Source organism: Cetorhinus maximus, unplaced genomic scaffold (assembly GCF_964194155.1).
Source record: "Cetorhinus maximus unplaced genomic scaffold, sCetMax3.hap1.1 HAP1_SCAFFOLD_182, whole genome shotgun sequence".
In the NCBI taxonomy this organism is placed as follows: domain Eukaryota; kingdom Metazoa; phylum Chordata; class Chondrichthyes; order Lamniformes; family Cetorhinidae; genus Cetorhinus; species Cetorhinus maximus.
This window is the reverse complement of record NW_027596163.1, coordinates 624,833-644,579: the sequence shown is the minus strand read 5'-3', so window position 1 is coordinate 644,579 and position 19,747 is coordinate 624,833. Positions and strand designations below refer to the sequence as shown.

Here is a 19,747-nt window from a genome sequence, read left to right as displayed (position 1 = left end):
TTCAAAAAGATCTGCAGCACCAGCTCTACACTCAGGAGGCAAGTTTGAAAATCATGTGTCACTGCAGAGAAATCCAACTCATCCTGGATTCGGATGAAAATACCTGCATTGAAATGCGTTATTTGATACTCAGGGAGACTGTCACAGAATACAAGATGACATTTAATAAACTGGCAGAATGGAAAATGGGCATCCATATAGATAAGTTTGTGGTGGTACATAATGGTTAGAAATATCCCTGCTGCCTACCTGGAGCAGCCTCTCCAGTTGGTAAAATTTGCAATGCAGATCCTCAAAGTTGTTCTTGTAGAGCTCCCGGAGACCATAGTCGTACATGATCTTCACCAAGACACAGAACGCCTGCTCCTCTGGCATCTGAGAAAAGATATTCATTCCACATGTAACTTATGCATTAGCCATGGAGCCCCCTGGATGTTATCAAGTGAGGGATATGGAGATAAGAAAAGTAACTAAACTGAACGGTAGCACTCTGCTACCTGACTAGGGCGGGGCAGGTGCCAATAATAAACCCAATTACTTTACACAAATGTAGTTTTCTATCACACAGAGTCAGGGTGACCCTCAATCCTCTCATTGCTGTATTTCACTAAACATAGCGGGAGGCCCCAATCAAACGGATACTCACTCGAAAATGAGCATCTGTTGTATGTTCAAACTCATGTGGATCTGAAAGAGCATCTGTGTAAAACCTATTATAATGAACCTCTTGGTTCCTTTCGCATCCTTCAGGATGTCTCGAAGTGCTTTACAGACATTGAAGAATTGTTGAAATGGAGTCACTGTTGTAATGTAGGAGGTGCTATAGTGACCAGGCATTGCACACACACAGCAGGCAGTGCACGTACACACCAGACAGTGCTAACACACAGCGGGCCATGCTAGCACACAATTGGCAGTGCATGCACAAGCGGACGGTGCTAACACAAGCAGATAGTGCATGCACGCACAGGGCAGTGCTCACACACACTGGACGGTGCTCGCACTGTCATGGAAATATAATAATTTTCATAATGTTATTCAGATTTATTGTAAAGTAGGAATAGTGGGGTCTGGAGTGTGCGTGTGTTGGGGGGGGGGGTCGCTGTTAATTGAATTAAAGACAGCTGGTCTGAAGGCGTTGATGTATCAGAAGAGAAGCTAGGTTTGAAATGCTAGATAAGTAAACATAGCTTAAGGTTTAGAATGTGAGGTGTAACGGAAAATTTGCATTTTTAGATATGCCAGAATAGTTTGAATTTCAAAGGACTGGGTGAAATGTTACATTTAGCCAGAAGAAGCCAAACAGTGTGTTTATTTTTCCCCAAGCTTACTGATAAAATTAGTGCTATGAAAGATTTTTATTGTTAGAAAGGTAAAGTCCAAAGACATTGAAACAATGAAATTTGTATTCAAAGAGGAAACATGTATAGAGAAGAAACATGTAGAAAGGAAATGAGGTTATGTGTAACATAAAGGCATTCTAAGATCTAACAAGTCTGAAAAGCCTCCAGCCTCTGTGTACCAAGCTGCTGCCTATAGGAACCAAAGCTAAGGGAATTCACTGTGAATATCCCTGTCCAGGGTATCGTGTGCTTTGCATGGGTCTGTTAAAATCTATTTTGTTTTTACTGCTGCCTTAACGGGGGTGTAACTGGGAGTCAGATTAATTAGAGGATCTAAGAATTATCATGTTGTAATTTGTAGACCTATGTATGTGCTTAAAATTATTTATTTTATTAATAAATGTTTAAGTTGTTTTGTAAAAAAAAACTCAGTGGACTTATCACTGCTGAATTCAAGGCACGCATCTTGACGTAAAATTACAAACTGCAAAACAGTTGTGGCATTTGTTTCAAGTTTCCCTCTAGGATTTGAGCAGCTTAGCATTTACCACCCACTGTGCCATAACAGCACACACCAGACAGCACTCGCACACACCAGACAGTGCATGGATATAGTGGGCAGTGCACGTGCACACTGGGCAGTATGTGCGAACAACAGGCAGAGTTCGTACATACCGGGCAGTGCACACATACGCTAGACAGTGGTCACACAGATTGGGCAGCATTCATATACACCGGACAGTGCATGGACACAGCAGGTAGTGCTTGCACATAATGGGCAGTACATGCGCACATTGGGTAGTGCAAGCACACACCGGACTGTGCAAGCAGAAGCAAGGCAGCGCACGCACAAACTGGACAGTGCAAACATAAGCCGGACAATGCACACGCGTACCAGGCAGTGCTTGCACACATCGGACAATGCACTGACAGAGCAGGCAGTGCACCCACACACAGGCGGTCCCCGCACACACAGGACCGTCCCCGCGCACACAGGGCGGTCCTCGCGCACACAGGGCTGTCCCCGCGTACACAGGGCGGTCCCCGCGCACACAGGGCGGTCCTCGCGTACACAGGGCGGTCCTCGCGCACACAGGGCGGTCCTCGCGCACACAGGGCGGTCCTCGCGCACACAGGGCGGTCCCAGCGTACACAGGGCGGTCCTCGCGCACACAGGGCGGTCCTCGCGCACACAGGGCTGTCCCCGCGTACACAGGGCGGTCCCCGCGCACACAGGGTGGTCCCCGCACACACAGGATGGTCCCTGCGCACACAGGGCGGTCCCCGCGCACATAGGACGGTCCCCGCGCACACAGGACGGTCCCCGCGCACACAGGGCAGTGCACAGACACACTGGGCCATACACACACACACTGGGCCGCACACACCAGACAGCGCATGCAAAGATTGGGCAGAGCACGCAAAAACACCGGGCAGTGCACACACACCAGGCAACGCATGCAATGATTGGGCAGTACACGTACACATGCTGGGCAGCGCACGCACATCGGGCAGCACATGCAATGATCGGGCAGCGTACGCACATCGGGCAGCACATGCAATGATCGGGCAGTGCACGTACACACATCGGGCAGCGCATGCAGAGGTCAGGCAGTGCACACATACACTGGACAGTTTACCTACACTCTAAACACACTAGGCTTCCAAATACAAGATTCAAACTGAAACGCTGGTTTAAAAAAAACTGATTGTGATTATCCAATTCAGTTGCTAGTTCTCCAGGTCAGGGACTGCCATTGGAAATTCCTCAGGCATCAGCACGTCTATCACACTACTGTTAACAGCACCTGTTGCAGCCTCAATTCACAGCATTCCCATCTTTACACATTACAGTATCAGTGCCAGCTCGTCATCTTTCATGCTTAGAGGTGAAGTTGGAAGACACTGGGCAAGAAAGAAATGGATATCAGCCTCCTACCTTCAGGAAAAGAGTTCTCCTGCATCTAAAGGATGTGGAGAGAGACACACTAGCAGTGACTTGTTTATTCATTCCTGGGATGTGGGCGTCACTGGCTAGGCCAGCATTTATCACCCATCCTTAATTGCCCTTGTTCAGAGGGCATTTAAGAGTTAACCATAATTCTACGGGTCTGGAGTCACATGTAGGCAAGACCAGGTAAGGACAGCAAATTTCCTTCTCTAAACGACATGAGTGAACCAGATGAGTTTTTACAACCATCGGCAATGCTTTCATAGTCATCATCAGTCTTTTAATTCCAGATTTTTATTGGATTCAAACTACACTATTTGAACTCAAGTCCCCAGAGCATTACCCTGCGTCTCTGCAATACCAGTCCAGTGACAATACCACTACGCCACTGCCTCCCCATGGTTGATGTACAAGAGGTTGCTGCACACAGGTATGTAATCCCTGTAAGGCTCTTGATTGCAGTACATGAGGTGCTATGTCAGGTGTGGCTCAGTGGGTCGCACGCTCATTTGAGTCAGTGTCATGTGTTCAAGTCCCAGTCCAGAATCTTGAACACATAACCTAGGCTGACCCACCCAGTGAAGGACTAAGGGAGTGCTACACTGTCAGGACCATTGGACAAGACACTAAGCCGAGACACTGTCTGTCCTCTCAGGCGGACGTGAAAGATCCCAATGGAAGTTTTGTTCCCGAAAATATTTAACCCTAAAGCAACATCACTAAATCAGATGACCTGGTCATCATCATATTGCTATTTGTGGGAGCTTGCTGTATACAAACTGACTGCCACGTTGCCTATATTACAACAGTGATTGAACTTTACAAGTACTTCACTGGCTGTAAAGCATTTTGAGGCATCCCGAGGTTGTGAAAGGTGCTATAGAAATGCCAGTTCTTTCTTTCTCTTTGCTATCCTCACAAACAAAAACTGCGCTTCTGTCCGCTCTAATCGAGGAAGTGCTGACAGGCAGCCTGGAACAGATTCAGTAACCTCCTGGAGGCAGTTGTGAAGAACAGTGTGAATCAAACCCCCAGGGGCATCTTGGAAGGAGCTTGGAGCATAGGAAGCTCAGAGTTGTAGCCACAGGCAAAGTTGCACTCTAGGTGGATTGCTCCTGTTGTTTTGAGTGTCATGCAACATGGGACAACTTCATGGCCATTTCTCCAGGTGACTGTAGTAATATACAGTTAGTTCCTGAGGCAGTGGGTCTACTCCCACAGTACATGACGCCATGTCCTGGGAGGGTCCTGTACAGTCTCTCAGACCTTTGCCTGCATACAAACACCAGCAATGCTGCTCCTGCTGTACACAGGGCTGCTCAATCCCTCTTATAGGCAACATAGACTCACGCATGAGAGCTTTGGGGTGACACATTATGTTTAATTCCAGGTCTCTACTCATTTACAATGATGTTGGGGGTTAATTTCGCCTTTGTAGCTTAGGAGGTAAACTGTGAATGAGCTGAAATTCAAGCAGCTTCTATACCAAGTAGGAATCTGCTCCATCAGTTCAGCACCCAAACTAGTGAAACCACAATTAACCACTGCCGATACCAACAGGTCTTAATTATTCTTGTAAAAGTTTGACCGACCAATGGAGCAACAGCCCTGTACAAACCTCACGGATCAGGAGATTCAAACAGGGCAAACCAGCAAGCAAAGAGCCATCTTGGGTTTGAAAGCCAGGTTAATACAACTCAGAATGGCAGCTTGGGGCATCCCCCATCTGTGAGCTGTGCAGCAGTCAGTCCCTGCACTCCTGTCACCTTAACACTGTTTGACGGTAAACATACAAACTTTCAAATTAGGAGCAGGAGTAGGCCACTCAGCCCCTTGAGCCTGCTCTGCCATTCAGATCATGGCTGATCTGATTGTAACCTGAACCCCACATTCCTGCCTACCCCCGATAACCTTCACCCCCTTGCATATCGAGAAACTATCTACCTCTGCCTTAAAAATATTCAAAGATTCTGCTTCTACTGTCTTTTGAGGAAGAGTGTTCCCAAGATTCACAACCCTCAGAGAGAAAAAATTTCTCATCTCTGTCTTAAACGGCCAGCCCCTTTTTTTAAACAGTGACACCTCGCTCTAGATTCTCCCACAAGAGGAAACATCCTCTCCACATCCACCCTGGCCCCTCAGGATCTTAAATGATTCATCAAAGACAGACGGACTTGCATTTCTTGAACGATTTTTACAACCTCAGGGCGTCCCAGTGCGCTTTACAGCTAATGGAGTACTTTTGAAATGTAGTTATTGTCGTAATGTAGGAAACGTTAACAGTCAATACGCAAGCTCCCACAAACAGCAATGTGATAATGACCTGATAATCTGTCTTTATGATGTTTGGGGTTTATGGAATCTGAGCATGAGTAAATTGACTGTTGCATTTCCTCCTTAACTCCAGTAGCTGCATTGCAAAAGTACTTTGTTTGCTGTGAAGCACTATGCTAGGTCCTGTGTAAGTGCGAGTCTTCCTTTACTTTTACCTTCTGTAGCCCCTCAGCATCCCCAGCCTGTACATTTCAGGTTGGAAGGTAATGTGATAAACGTGAGCACCTTATCACACAAAACATACAGGAGGTGAGTTTCAGCCTAGCCGCATGACCATTGCAATACCCAACCTGGCTTTTCCTCGTTGATTGGCTTACCATCTAGCCAGAAGTATCACATATTGTAGCAAGACCATCTGTCATATGCAGGGCAGTTTACTCACATGTAGCAGAAGAACAGCAGCGAGGAAAGACTGGCCCTGGCAATAGCCAATGTCCTCATCGTACACTGAGTATGCCTGTGGAGAAGAAAAAAACCACAATGAAAATTGAGACTCAGTCACAGCTCCCATGGTTAGCTGAGGTTGTATCCCCACCAGGTTCAGCCCAAGAGTTTACAGGTAAGCGAAATGGTACATTTTCACCCTGAATTCTTTTGGTTTTTAATGGGCAGATGTGGTGGGGGGTGGGGGCACAGAGTCACCCTCTGTTAGGATACTTTGTTTAACCAGATTACTAATGAAAATCACCAAAATTCCAGTAATTCCGACATTAAGAGTCAACCTGGGCTTTTTTCTTACCTGCAGGGTAAAATAAACACTTTATTTCAGAAGGCAATTTTTACAGGTCTAAACAGCCAAATGTGTGTGTACGTATGAGCGTATGTGAGAGCATATGCATATGAGCGCGTGTGCATGAGCATGTTCATGTGAGAGTGTGTGTGTGTGTGCAAGAGAGCATGTGTGTTCATGAGCATGTGCGCACATGAGCGTGTATGAGAGCATGTGCATGTGTGAACATGTCTGCGCATGCGAGTGTGTGCGCGTGCGTGTACATGCATGTCAGAGAGTGTGAGCGTGAGAGTGTGTGCGCAAGTGCGTAAGCATGTGCATGAGAGAGTGCGCACTTAAACGCGTGAGTGTGAGAGCATGAGTGCATGTGAGTGCGTGTGCAAGTGAGAGTGTGTGCACGAGCGAGTGCATGCATAAGTATGTGCATGAGTGTGTACGTGTGCGCGTGAGGGTGAAATGGTGTGTGTGAATGTGTGTGTGTGTGTATGTGTGCATGCGTGTACATGCATGAGTATGTGTCAGAGAGAGTGTGTGTGTCTGTGATCATAGGTCTGTAAGCGTGTGCATGAGTGTGTGAGAGAGAGCATGTGTGCCAGCGTGAGTGTGAGTGAGTGTGTGCATGTGTGTGTGAGAGAGAGGGAGAGCGTGTGTCTGTGAGAGTGTGCATGTGAGAGTGTGCGTGTGAGAGTGTGCGTGTGAGAGTGTGCATGTGTGTGCGTGCGCACGTGTGTGTATGAGAGTGTATGAGCATTTGTGTGTGTGAGCGCCTGAGTGTGTGCGTGAGCATTTTTCTTCTCTCTAGGGAGGGTGGTTCACACATCTGTGGAAGCCAATGCTCAGACAAGGACGCACAGCAGTAGTTTATCTTTTCAGGAAAATTGCTGGACAACTTACATTCATATAGTGCCTTTAGTGTGGGTAAATGTCTCAAGATATCTCACAGGGGCATAATCAGACAAAACTGGATGCCAAGCTGAATAACGAAACATTAGGAGGGGTGACCAAAAGCTTGGTCAAAGGTATGGGTTTTAAGGAGCATTGCAGAGGAGAGCGTGACGGAGTGGGGGAAAGGAAAAGGGAGTGTCATTGCTCTTGTGAACCGGGATGAGGTGATAGTGTGCTTCCACCCTCCTTGCACTATGCAAGACCTTGACCTATTATGAAGGAATGTTTTGTCAGCCTCCAAACAGGTTGTATGTAATCTTAATCATTAAGGATTCAGGCTTTTCCAGTGGCAGCACTCTCACCATTGGGTCAGAAGGTGGTGGGCTCAGGTCCCCTTTTTTGCTACATAATCCAGTAGGGTGAGGGAGTGCAACACTGCAGTAGAATACTCAGGGAGTGCAACACTGCTGCAAGTGTTGACTTTCAGATGAGATGTTAAAATGTAGCCTTGTCTTCATTTCAGGTGGATATGAAAGATCCCAAAGCTCTATTTGAAGCACAGCAGTGGAACCTCCACTCCAGAGACCTGAACAACATTTCGTCCTCAACCAGCATCATTAAAACGGATGATAAAATTATCATTGCTCTCATTTATGCACGTGGGATCTTGCTGTGCAACAGCTGGTTGCCCTGTTTCATACATTCCAACAGTGACCACACTTTAAAAGTACTTCACTATCTGTGAAGTGCATTGGGACATTCTGAGATCATGAAAGGTGCTGTATAAATGCTAGTTTTTCTTTTCCTTCCTCACCAGTTGCCGCCCAGTTGGATGGTTGGTTGAATCTGGCCGCCATCACACTCTGGGACCTTGTGTGAATTAACTGATGTGTTTCTTGCATTACCACACTGACTATACTTCAAAAGTGCTCCATTGGCTATCTTTAGGTATTTGTGCAATGAAGTGTAGTAAAATAGTCACCTTCATGCACGCGATTGTGTGCAGGACCCCACAAGCCTCTAACTCAATATTTCATCGTTTAGCCCTGTACTCTCACACTCTCCACTCGTGTACCTCACACTGTCCAGTCCTGCACTCTCACACTCTCCACTCCTGCACTCTCACACTCTCCACTCCTGTACTCTCACACTGTCCAGTCCTGTACACTCACACTGTCCAGTCCTGTACTTTCACACTGTCCAGTCCTGTAATCTCAAATTCTCCACTCCTGTACTCTCACACTCTCCACTCCTGTACTCTCACACTCTCCACTCCTGTACTCTCACACTCTCCGCTCCTGTATTTGACTCTCAAAGAAGTTTATGAAGATTTAAAGCTACCGACTTGACAGCAGAATTTTTTATAAATATCCCACCGAAACGGAACACATTCAGCTCTGACTGACACACATTCAGAGGCCCAGGGTAATACTCTGGGGACACGGGTTCAAATCCCACCACGGCAACTAGCGGAATTATAAATTTAATTAACAAATCTGGAATGTAAAGTTAGTCTCAGTCATGGTGACCACGTTGACTGTTGTAAAAACACATCTGGTTCACTAATGCCATTTAGGGAAGGAAATCTGCCATCCTTACCTGGTCTGGTCTACATGTGACTCCAGACCCACAGCAATGTACTTGACTCTTAACTGTCCTCTGAAATGGCCTAGCCAGCCACCTAGTTCAAAGGCAATTAGAGATGGGCAATAAATGCTGACCTTGTCAGCAATGGCCACATCCCATGAAAAATTAAATAATAAAACGATGTTCGGAAGCTTTTGAATGGAGGGCCTTCCTTTCAGTGAAACTATTGAATAGAACTGCTTGGTTTGTGCCCGTGTGAACGGAGAACAATCAGTAAGTAACGTGGAGGCACTTTCCAAAGACCGAGCATCATTAAAAGCTGATCCAGGTTATATACCATGACTGCGCTGTCATAGCAACTTCTGAATTACAGGGGCCCCTCATCAATTGAGCCAGAATGCATATCCCAATCAGTCGCATCAAGCTGTCATTTAGCAGATCTTTGGTCCACTATTCAATTATGATGGCCAGACATCTTATGCAAGAAACCCCTTCTGTTAAAAGTCATGTTAAACCTTTATAAATCACAGGCTGGAATACTGTGTCCGATTCTGGGCACCACATTTTATCAAAGAATCACAGAACAATTGCAGCACAGGAGGTGCTCATTTTGCCCATCGTGTCTGTGCTGGCCCATTGTGTCTGTGCTGGCCCATCGTGTCTGTGCTGGCCCATTGCAAGAGCAATTTAGCTGGTCGCATTCCTGTGTCCCTTCCCCATGACCCTGCAAATGTTCTTTTCACAGCTATTTATTACACTTCACAATGTTTTCGCGTTTTGCGTATTCTACAATTTTGAAATTCTGCCCTGTACACCAAAGCCTCCAGTCTGAAAAATAATGGTTCACTGTTACTCTATTTCCTGCCACTCAGCCAACTTTGTATCATGTTGCTCCTGTCCCTTTAATTCCATGTGCTTAAAGTTTGCTGGCAAGTCTGTTATGTGGTACTTTAACCAGCACCTTTTGGAAGTCCATGTACACCACATCAGACACATTTCCTCAGCAACCTTTCTGTTACCTCGTCAAAAAACTCAATCAAGTTTTGTATGCAGCAAGTGGCTAGGATGTGGAATGCATCGCACAAGAGTGGGGTAGAGGCAGATTCAGTCGTGGCTTTCAAAAGGGAATTGAGTAAGCACCTGAGGGAAAAAAAATTGCAGGGCTACAGGGGAAAGGTGAGGCAGGGGGACTCGATGAATTGCTGTCATAGAGCCAACACAGACTCGGTGGGCCAACTGGCCGCCTCCTGTGCTGTAACCGTTCTGTCATTTTAAGTTAAACACGATTCACCTTTCACAAACCCATGCTGGCTTTTCCTAATTAATCCACTCTTGTCCAAGTGTTAATTTTGCCCAACACAGTCATTTCTAAAGGTTACCTCACCATTGAGATTAAACTGACTGGCCGACAGTTGTTGTGTTTAACTTTACGCCCTTTTTTTGAACAAGGATGTAACATTTACAGTTCTCCAGTCCTCTGATACTACCCCTATAAGCAAGGAGGGTTGGAAGATTATAGCCAGAACCTCCATAATATCCACCCTATTAACCTGGGATATATCCCATCTAGACAGAGCGACCTTTTTATTTTGAGGACTGCCAAACTTTTAAGTACTGTACATTATCTTTTATCTATTTTTCCTATTCAATATTGCTACTGCCTCCTCCTTAACTGCTACTTTGGCAGCACCCTCTTCTCTAGAGAAGACAGATGTAAAGTATTCATTTAGTACCCCAGGCATGTCCTCTGCCTCGAAAAGATCTCCTTTTTGGTTCTTTATTTACCTTATCTTTATTTTTGAAACCCTGTTATTATTTGCGTTTTAAAGATTTTTAAGTTATCTACTAATCTGTTCTCATATTCTCTCTTTGCCCCTCTTATTCTCTTTTTTAGATCTCCTCTGTATTTTCAATGTACATCTGATTCTATACAGTATTATGCACTTATATTTGTCATAAACCTCCTTTCTCGGTTTCATTTTAACCTCTGTATCTTAGTTATCCAGGGAGCTCTAACTTGGATGCCCTTCCATTTCCCTCATAGAAATGTGTTGACTTGGTACACAAACCATATCCTCTTTAAAAACCTTCCAATGTTCAATTATGGTTTTGCCTACTAAATTTTGATTCTAATTCCCCCTGTGCAGATCCCTTTTCAACTCACTGGAGGTAAACCTTCTCCAGTAAGTATTTTAACTCTTGATTGTTCCTTGCCCTTTCCCATAAGTATTCTAAATCTGATATGATCACTGCTCCCCAAATGCTTCCCCAACTGAAACATGTTCCACTTTATTCTCCAGATCCAGATCCAAAAGTGCTTCCATTTTCATTGGGCTTGAAAACATACTGGTCAAGAAAGTTCTCTTCATACATTTCACAAATTTTGCCTTCACTCTGTCCTTTACACCGTTACTATCCCAGCCTAAATTAGGATAATTGAAATCCCCATGTCAGTATTGTTCAATATGATTATAAAGCATTTTCCACTTATCTTGGTATTTGGATTAGATTAGATTAGAATAAAACGAACGGCACAGGAGGTGGCCTTCTGGTCCATCATGTCTAGACCAGCTCTTTCAAAGAATAATCAGGTTATTTCCTTTCCACTGCTCTTTCTTTTTATTTTGCCTTCACTAGATGATGTCAGATTATTGGGAAGTGAGAGAAGTACAATGGAAGTGATTGACATTTTCAAATAATGTCCTTTAAGCCCTGGTGACTGAGTGATTCAATGTACTTCTTCACCTCCCACTGTCAGGTTCACAGACATCAATCCAGGCAGTGCCTTGGTAATGCCAGTATGGCTCACAAACTAAATACATGTAATCCATTTCTAAGAAGTCAATGTACTGTTAAATAATAGGGTGTGAAACACATCAGGTGAAAAGAAAATTATGAGTGCTGTAAAAGTGTCAAGTAACAGAGAAAGCGTTGCATACTCCTGATGACACCCGTTAAACTGAATTCCCAGCTTTCACTGAAGTTAAGCATAATTCTTCCGCGTGATGGGATATGTAAAATAGTGCTCAGACTTATGCAATAATCTATTAATTAAACAGCACCCTTACTGAGTAAGCTTGGAAACCATTTTATACATCCCATCATGCTGCAATTCTCGTAGTTCTATTGATACCAGTAAACATTTATTTTGAAGGGGAAATTCCAAGAGTTGCATCGATATAACATATTTGGTGTAAAAATAAATCCATTTGCCTTCAGTTCTACTATTCCGAGCCCAGACTCCATAGTAAAGGGCTGTTCTCCATTAGCTGCCGCATTCACAATCAATCGCTGACACCATGCTCTGCACTCCAAGGCTGCAGTCACATCTTCCATTTAGCACTGGCTGTCTTTCCACCACCCCATCCCCATGGGCTCTCCATCCCTTTCGTGATGCATTGTTTGTTACTATACCATCAGGCACAACTGAATTAAAAATCCCCAAATAGGGTAATCTGCACTAGTTGTTTGAAACCACAATGCATTAAAGAAGCCAGATCTGAGCAGTCAGAAAATGCCCTCTCCCCACATCCGCTTCAAGAATACAAAGGGCAAACCAAAGTAATCAGGCATTGGGCCATAACTTCCGAGCTCCCCAGCATCGGATCTGGGGCGTACCCCAAAGATGCGATGGGGAAGCCCACTTGGAAGTTCCCAGGTAAGGGTTTGCATGGCAATTGCCCAGAAGTGAAAACTTCCTCTGGGTAGTTTCCCTGCTCTGGGAACCATCCAAAAATATGATTTAAATCGCAAACTTTGGATGGTTCCACCAGGGTTACACCAATAGTTACCCAGAAAAAGTTAGAGAAATTAAAAACTCTTCTAACTTCTGAGTAACTATTGTAAACACCCAGGCCAACCCCATGGGACTCCCTCTATCCTCCCCGGCCTCCAATCCCCACCCCCCACCCCCACGACCATCGAGCCTCCCCCTCCCGCCGAGACCATTTCACCCCTTCAGTTCAATAAGACGTTCGATACCCGACTGTCAGGAATGCAATGATGCAGTAGCTATACACAGAATGACAAAACATCTTCAGCCGTTTTAAAGCACATTATGTTAACAATCATTACATAGAAAGCAGTTCGAAGCTTCAAACTCAGCATGTTGGCTGAGCAACAAGTCTGGCCTCAGCTGTGACGGCCACCGTGGTCAAACAAGCTGCCAGTACTCACTGTCTCAACTTAGACCTGAAGAATGTCGGAAGGACAGGAAGCTAGGAAAAGGTGGTGGGGTAGCTCTGTTATTTAAGGATGACATACAATAGTGAGAGATGGCACTTACTTCTAAATATCAAGGTGTCGAATGAATTTGGATAGAGCTAAGAAGTGACAAAGGTAAGAAGTCATTTGTGGGAGTAGATTACAGGCCCCCCACCTAACAGTAGCTACACTATAGGACGGGTTATACAGGAAGAAATAATGGGGCCTTGTAAGAAAGCTGCAGCAATAACCATGGGTGATTTTAATCCACATACAGATTGGATAAATTAAATTGGCATAGATAGCCTGGAAGATGAATTAATTGAGTATTTCTGGGACAGTTTCTTAGAGCATCATGTTCTAGGGCCAATCAGAGAGCAGGCTATTTTCGACCTGGTAATGTGCAATGGGACAAGATTAATGATGCCCTCATAATAAAGGTGCCTCTAGGTAGCAGTGCTCATAACATGATTGGGTTGTGCATTCAGTTTCAAGAAGAGTGTAAAAGAGAAATTAAAGAAAGAAGCTGAGTGTTTTGGATTTAAATAAGGGCAAGTACAAGGGTATGAAGACAGAACTGGCTAAAGTGAACTGGGAAATGAGGTTAAGGGGTAGGTCAGCAGAGATACAACGGCAGACATTTAAGGAGGTATTTGATAACACTCCAGTGAGAAAGACTCTAGGATAAGGATGCACTATCCATGGCTAACTAAGAAGTTAAAGATAGTATCAAATTGCAAGATAAAGTATACAATTCTGTGAAGTTTAGTGGTAGGAGCAAAGAATGACAAAAATAAAATGAAGGAGAAATTAGAGTATGAGAGAAAGCTAGCTAGAAATATAAAAACAGATAGTAAGAATTTCTATAGGTATTTAAAAAGGAAGAGTGAATAAAGTGAGTGGTGGCCCTCTAGAGAGAGTGAGTCCCAGGAATTAATAATGGGAAAAAAGGAAATGGTAGAAACAGAGAACAGATATCTTATGTCTGTCTTCATTGTAGAAGACACAAATAACATCAGAAATAATTGTAAATCAAGAGGTGAAAGGAAGGGAGGAACTTAAAACAATTAGAACTAAACGCTGACAAGTCCCAGGTCCTGATGGACTTCATCCCAGGGTCTTAAAAGATGTGGCTGCTGAGATAGTAGATGCATTGTTGTAATTTTTCAAAATTCCCCAGATTCTGGAAATGTTCCATCAGATTGGAAAATAGCGAATTTAACTCTATTTGAGAAAGGAGGGAGACAGAAAGCAGAAAGTACAAGGCAGTTAGCCTAATGTCTGTCATAGGGAAAATGCCAGAAGCTATTATTAAGGAGGTTTTGGCAGGGCACTTAGAAACTCTTAATGCGATCAGGCAGAGTCAACATGGTTTTGTGAAATGAAAATTACATCTGACTAATTTATTAGTGTCCTTTGAGGAAGTAACAATCAACGTGGAAAAAGGGGAATCTGTAGGTGTGATGTATTGGGTTTCCAAAAGGCATGTGATCATTTGACAAGGAGCCACATTGAAGATCACTTCACAAATTAAGAGCTTACGGTGGAGGGGGCAAAATATTAGCATGGATAAAGGTTTGGTTAGCTAACAGGATGCAGACTGTAGAGATAAATTACTCATTTTCAGGTTATAACAAGTAGGGTGCCACAGGGATCAATGCAGGGGCCTCAATTATTTACAATCTATATCAATGGCTTGGATAATGGGGCCGAATGTATGATTGCTAAATTTGCTGATAACAGAAAGATAGATAAGAGAGTAAGTTGAGAAAGGCACATAAGGAGGCTGCAAGATAGGTTAAGTGAGTGGGTAAAAGTTTGGCAGATGTAGAGTATGATGTGGGAAAATGTGAACTTGTCCACTTTGGCAAGAAGATTAAAAAGGCAGCATATTATTTAGATGGAAAGATTGGTGAACTCTTGAGGTACAGAGGGATCTGGGGTGTCCTGGTACAGAAAGTTAGTACGCAGGTACAGCAAGTGATTAGAAAGGCAAATGAAATGTTAAAAACAAAAAGCTAAAAGCTACTGCGGATGCTGGAAATCCAAAACAAAATAAAAACAGAATTACCTGGAAAAACTCAGCAAGTCTGGCAGCATCGGCGGAGAAGAAATCAGTCAACGTTTCGAGCCCTCATGGCCCTTCAGCAGAACTGAAGCATAGTTTCAACAAGGGAGAAATATAAATTGGTTTAAGGTGGGTGGGGGGGAAGAGACACATTGAGGGTGTGGTGTGAGCAGATAATCAAAAGATGTCAGAGACAAAAGGGGTCAAAGAGGTGTTGAAGGTGGTGGTCTTTGTCTGAGAAAAGTGCTAATTAAGAATGCAAGACAGGATATTCAAAGTACAGCTCTAGTGGGGGTGGGGTGGAAAGACTAAAGGTTTTAGTTTTAGATTTAAAAATAATGGAAATAGGTGGGGAAAGAAGAATCTATATAAATTATTGAAAAAAAAGGCGGGTGGGGGGGGGAAAGAAACGGGGTGGGGATGGGGGGAGGGGGAGTTTAAGATCTAAAGTTGTTGAATTCAATATTGGGCTGAATATTGAATTCAACAACTTTAGATCTTAAACTCCCCCTCCCCCCATCCCCACCCCGTTTCTTTCCCCCCCCCACCCGCCTTTTTTTTCAATAATTTATATAGATTCTTCTTTCCCCACCTATTTCCATTATTTTTAAATCTAAAACTAAAACCTTTAGTCTTTCCACCCCACCCCCACTAGAGCTGTACTTTGAATATCCTGTCTTGCATTCTTAATTAGCACTTTTCTCAGACAAAGACCACCACCTTCAACACCTCTTTGACCCCTTTTGTCTCTGACATCTTTTGATTATCTGCTCACACCACACCCTCAATGTGTCTCTTCCCCCCCACCCACCTTAAACCAATTTATATTTCTCCCTTGTTGAAACTATGCTTCAGTTCTGCTGAAGGGCCATGAGGGCTCGAAACGTTGACTGATTTCTTCTCCGCCGATGCTGCCAGACTTGCTGAGTTTTTCCAGGTAATTCTGTTTTTATTTCAAATGAAATGTTGTTGTTTATTGGAAGGGGAACAGAATATAAAAGTACTGAAGATTTGCTGCAGCTATACAGGGCGTTGGTGAGACCACATCTAGAGCACTGTGTATAGTTTTGGTCTCCATACTTGAGAAAGGATATCAAAGCGCTAGAAACAGCTCAGAGAAGGTTCACTCGGCTGATGTCTAGGACGAAGGGGTTACATTTTGAGAAAAGGTTGGACAGGTTGGGTCTGTACCCACTGGAGTTTAGAAGAATGAGAGGTGCTCATATTGAAACATCTAAGGTACTGGGAGAACTTGACCGGGTGGATGCTGAGATGATATTTCCCCTTATGAGGGAGACTAGAACTAGGGAACACAATTTAAAAATAAGGGTGCTCCCATTTAAGTCAGAGACGAGGAGGATTTTTTTTTTATCTCAGAGGGTCATTAGTCTGTGGAATTCTCTTCCCAGAGTGCAGTGGAGGCTCAACAATTGAATATTTTTAAGACTGAGCTGCAGAGATTCTTGATTACAAAAGGAGTCAAAGGGTATAGTGGGTAGACAGGGAAGTGGGGTTGAGGCCACAATCAGATCAGCCATGATTTTATCAAATGGCAGGGTAGGCTGGGGTGGACTGAATGTCCTACTCCTACTCCATACATTCGTACGTATGCCTGACTGCATACTTGGGCAAAGCACCAGAGGATAACTGGTGGATCTACAGCCCAGAAAGATGTCCAGACAGGAAAGGAGGAATCAGGGTAAGGCCAGCACCCAATAGTACTGAATAATGCTGTAAGACAACACCAGCAGTCAGCGCATGCATGCCAGTTTCAAACTGCCTGGAACTTCCTAGTGAAAGCTAATAATTGCTCAAAAAACACATTGCCTGAAAGGCTGGCGGAAGCAATTTCAATTGTTAATTTCAAACATGAATTGGATAAATACTTGAAAGGGAAAAATTGGGGAGTTATCGGGTAGGAGCAGAAGAGTGGGCCTAATTAGACAATTCTTTCAAAGAGCTGAAACAGCCATGGGGGGGTAATTGGCCTCTTTCTGTATTGTATGATTCTGTAATTCCACTGAGGATGTGAAAGATGCTTGTTCCTTTCTGTTTTACAGCCCATGAAAGGCATCAGCTAGTCTCATAAATGTGACAGCAATGGAGGGGGAGTTTTAATTGGGTCTTGTTGATCTGCTGCTGGTTTCTGCAGCTCAGGCCTGACTACTACGCCTGTTGTCAATCAGACTTCTATCTGGTATCAGCACTTTGCCACATTTACTCCTTGCAGACCCCACAACACTGTGCCCATGCAGCTCTCATCAGAATGGCACAGCCATCTTGTGAGGAGGTTTTCAAAAAGCCTCTTTGATCATAGATCCACTTAAGTGGGAGGCCAACAGCAGCGAAGCTTAGCATGTGGAAGCTGATCCAACGTCTGCAATGAAGGCGAGTCTAAGACTTAGGACCCTTGGGGGACTCCAGATGTGATGGTACAAGAGCGAGAAGAGAAGCCATTACTGGAGGCGCACTGGCTATTTTGGAATTTGGCGTGGAATTATGCCGCAGCAATCCCCATAGAACTGAATGATGGAAGAGAGGCATTCGAGGGGGAAGGGAAGCAGCATGTGTGTCAAGCACAGTCACCATGGCAGTATTTATACTCCAATATTCTTCATAATCCATAAAATTCCATCTGGAGGGTATGCACGTCCTCGTACAGGGCTCCAGAAGGTCCTGGGTTCAAACCCCAGTCTGTGTTGAGTTAGCTGATCTTAATTGAGGCAGTGGTTTGTGCTCTGCAATTAGCCTCAGTGCCTCCAGTCTAGGAAGAGAGAACAATTTCAGCTGTAGAGTGTAGATTTAGGGCAAGGATGGTCTGTAAGGTCGTCCATGCTCGGATAACCTGCTAACACTCCATGTCTAAACTCCCATTTGGAGGGAGGTACAAGAGGATTACTAGCATCAGGGAAACTGTACTCCACGAAAGCTCTATTCCTCAAGGAGGGTCCTAGGAGGAAAGGAATGGGAGTGTAATAACTCAGTAGATAAATTGGGCGAGTCTAAAGGATCTCACAGCTAAACTTCACATTAGTAACTGCTCTTTGAGATCAACTGAGTTAACAAGTGTCTTAAATTAGAGTGAGAGCCAAGACTTAATTAATATCTGCAAATGCCATGGGTTTAAGGAGGCTGGAGAAGGGGCTCCAAGTCCAAGCGTTGTAGTTAATTATGTGGTAAAGGGGACAGTGGGGGTCACCCAGAGGTCAATGTGGATGGAGTTGGAGGAGGGGGAGAACTTGGAGATCCAAAGGTTTGCTTCATACCACGGGTACTCTGCCAAGATCACTAAACTCACCATGTTATTGTCTAGTGGTTTGTCAGAGGATTATTGCCCTTCTCTGAACTAGAGCACTACACTCTTAACATTGCAAATAAAACAATAAGAACAGCAGAAAGACTACCCTGCCTTGAAAGCATGGCCTCAGAGAAAGGCTGTGATTTCTCTTTTTGACACTTCATTACGGGATGTAAACTGCCAGAGAAATATCTGCCAATTCAATATATATTGGAGGGAATGTTTGAAGGAGATTCAGAGAGTAACTGGGCACATTTACAATAAGGATATAAAAGGTGCTACAAGATATTTACAAGGATGATACCAAAACTGAGAGGTTCTGAATATCAGGAAAGATTGAACAGACTGGGGTCTTTTCTCTAGAAAAGACTGAATCACAGAATCACAGAATGTTATGGCACAGAAGGAGGCCATTTGGCCCATTGTGTCTGCACCGGCTTTCTGAATGAGCATTATGACTTGGTGCCATTGTCCTGCCTTTTCCCCGTACCCCTGCACATTGTTTCTATTCAAATAATCATCCAATGCCCTCCTGAATGCCTCGATTGAACCTGCCTCCGCCACACTTCCAGGCAGTGCATTCCAAACCCGAACCACTTGCTGTGTGAAAAAGTTTTTTTCTCACATCACATTTGCTTCTTTTGCAAATCACTTTAAATCTGTGCCCTCTCATTCTTGATCCTTTTACAAGCAGGAACAGTTTCTCCCTATCTACCCTGTCCAGCTCCCTCATGATTTTGAACATCTCGATCAAATCTCCTCTTAGCCGCCTTCTCTCCAAGAAGAACAGTCCCAACCTCTCTAATCTATCTTCATAATTCTTCATAATTAAAGTTTCTCACCCCGGAACCATTCTTGTAAATCTCTTCTGCACTCTCTCCAATGTGTTCACATCCTTCCTATAGTGTGGCGCCCAGAACTGTACACAATACTCCAGCTGAGATCCAACTATAAGCTCAGCATAATCTCCTTGCTCTTGTACTCTATGCCCCTATTAATAAAGCCCAGGATACTGCATGCTTTATTAACTGCTCTCTCCACCTGTCCTGCCACCTTCAATGATCTATGCACATATACACCTAGGTCCCTCTGCTCCTGCACCCCCTTAAGAATTATGCCCAGAATATGGCAGAATAGGCTCGAAGGGCCAAATGGCCTACTCTTGCTCCTATTTCTTATGTTCTTACATAAAACAACAGTGGGCTTGTCAGGAAGGCCTCACCTAATATGTGTTCTTAAATATCGTTCACAAGGGAGCTCATCATGCTCATGGCCTTAGAGGAAATGGCAGTGTGTGGGGGTGACCCTGTTTTATCACTTTATGAATCTGCATTGAGTAACTCTCATT

General features: G+C 44.2%; 1 protein-coding gene across 3 annotated transcripts in view; it reads right to left on the bottom strand.

The window, feature by feature from the left end:
• Positions 1–19,747, bottom strand: part of LOC144672973 (rab GTPase-activating protein 1-like) — a 442,218-nt gene that overhangs the window by 105,147 nt on the left and 317,324 nt on the right. For all 3 annotated transcript variants that reach the window (XM_078534975.1, XM_078534977.1, XM_078534976.1), the window contains exons 15-16: positions 6,011–6,085; positions 250–375 (exon numbers count right to left, since the gene is read on the bottom strand). In XM_078534975.1, the coding sequence (XP_078391101.1) occupies positions 250–375; positions 6,011–6,085 (201 nt within the window). The remainder of the gene's footprint in view (positions 1–249; positions 376–6,010; positions 6,086–19,747) is intronic.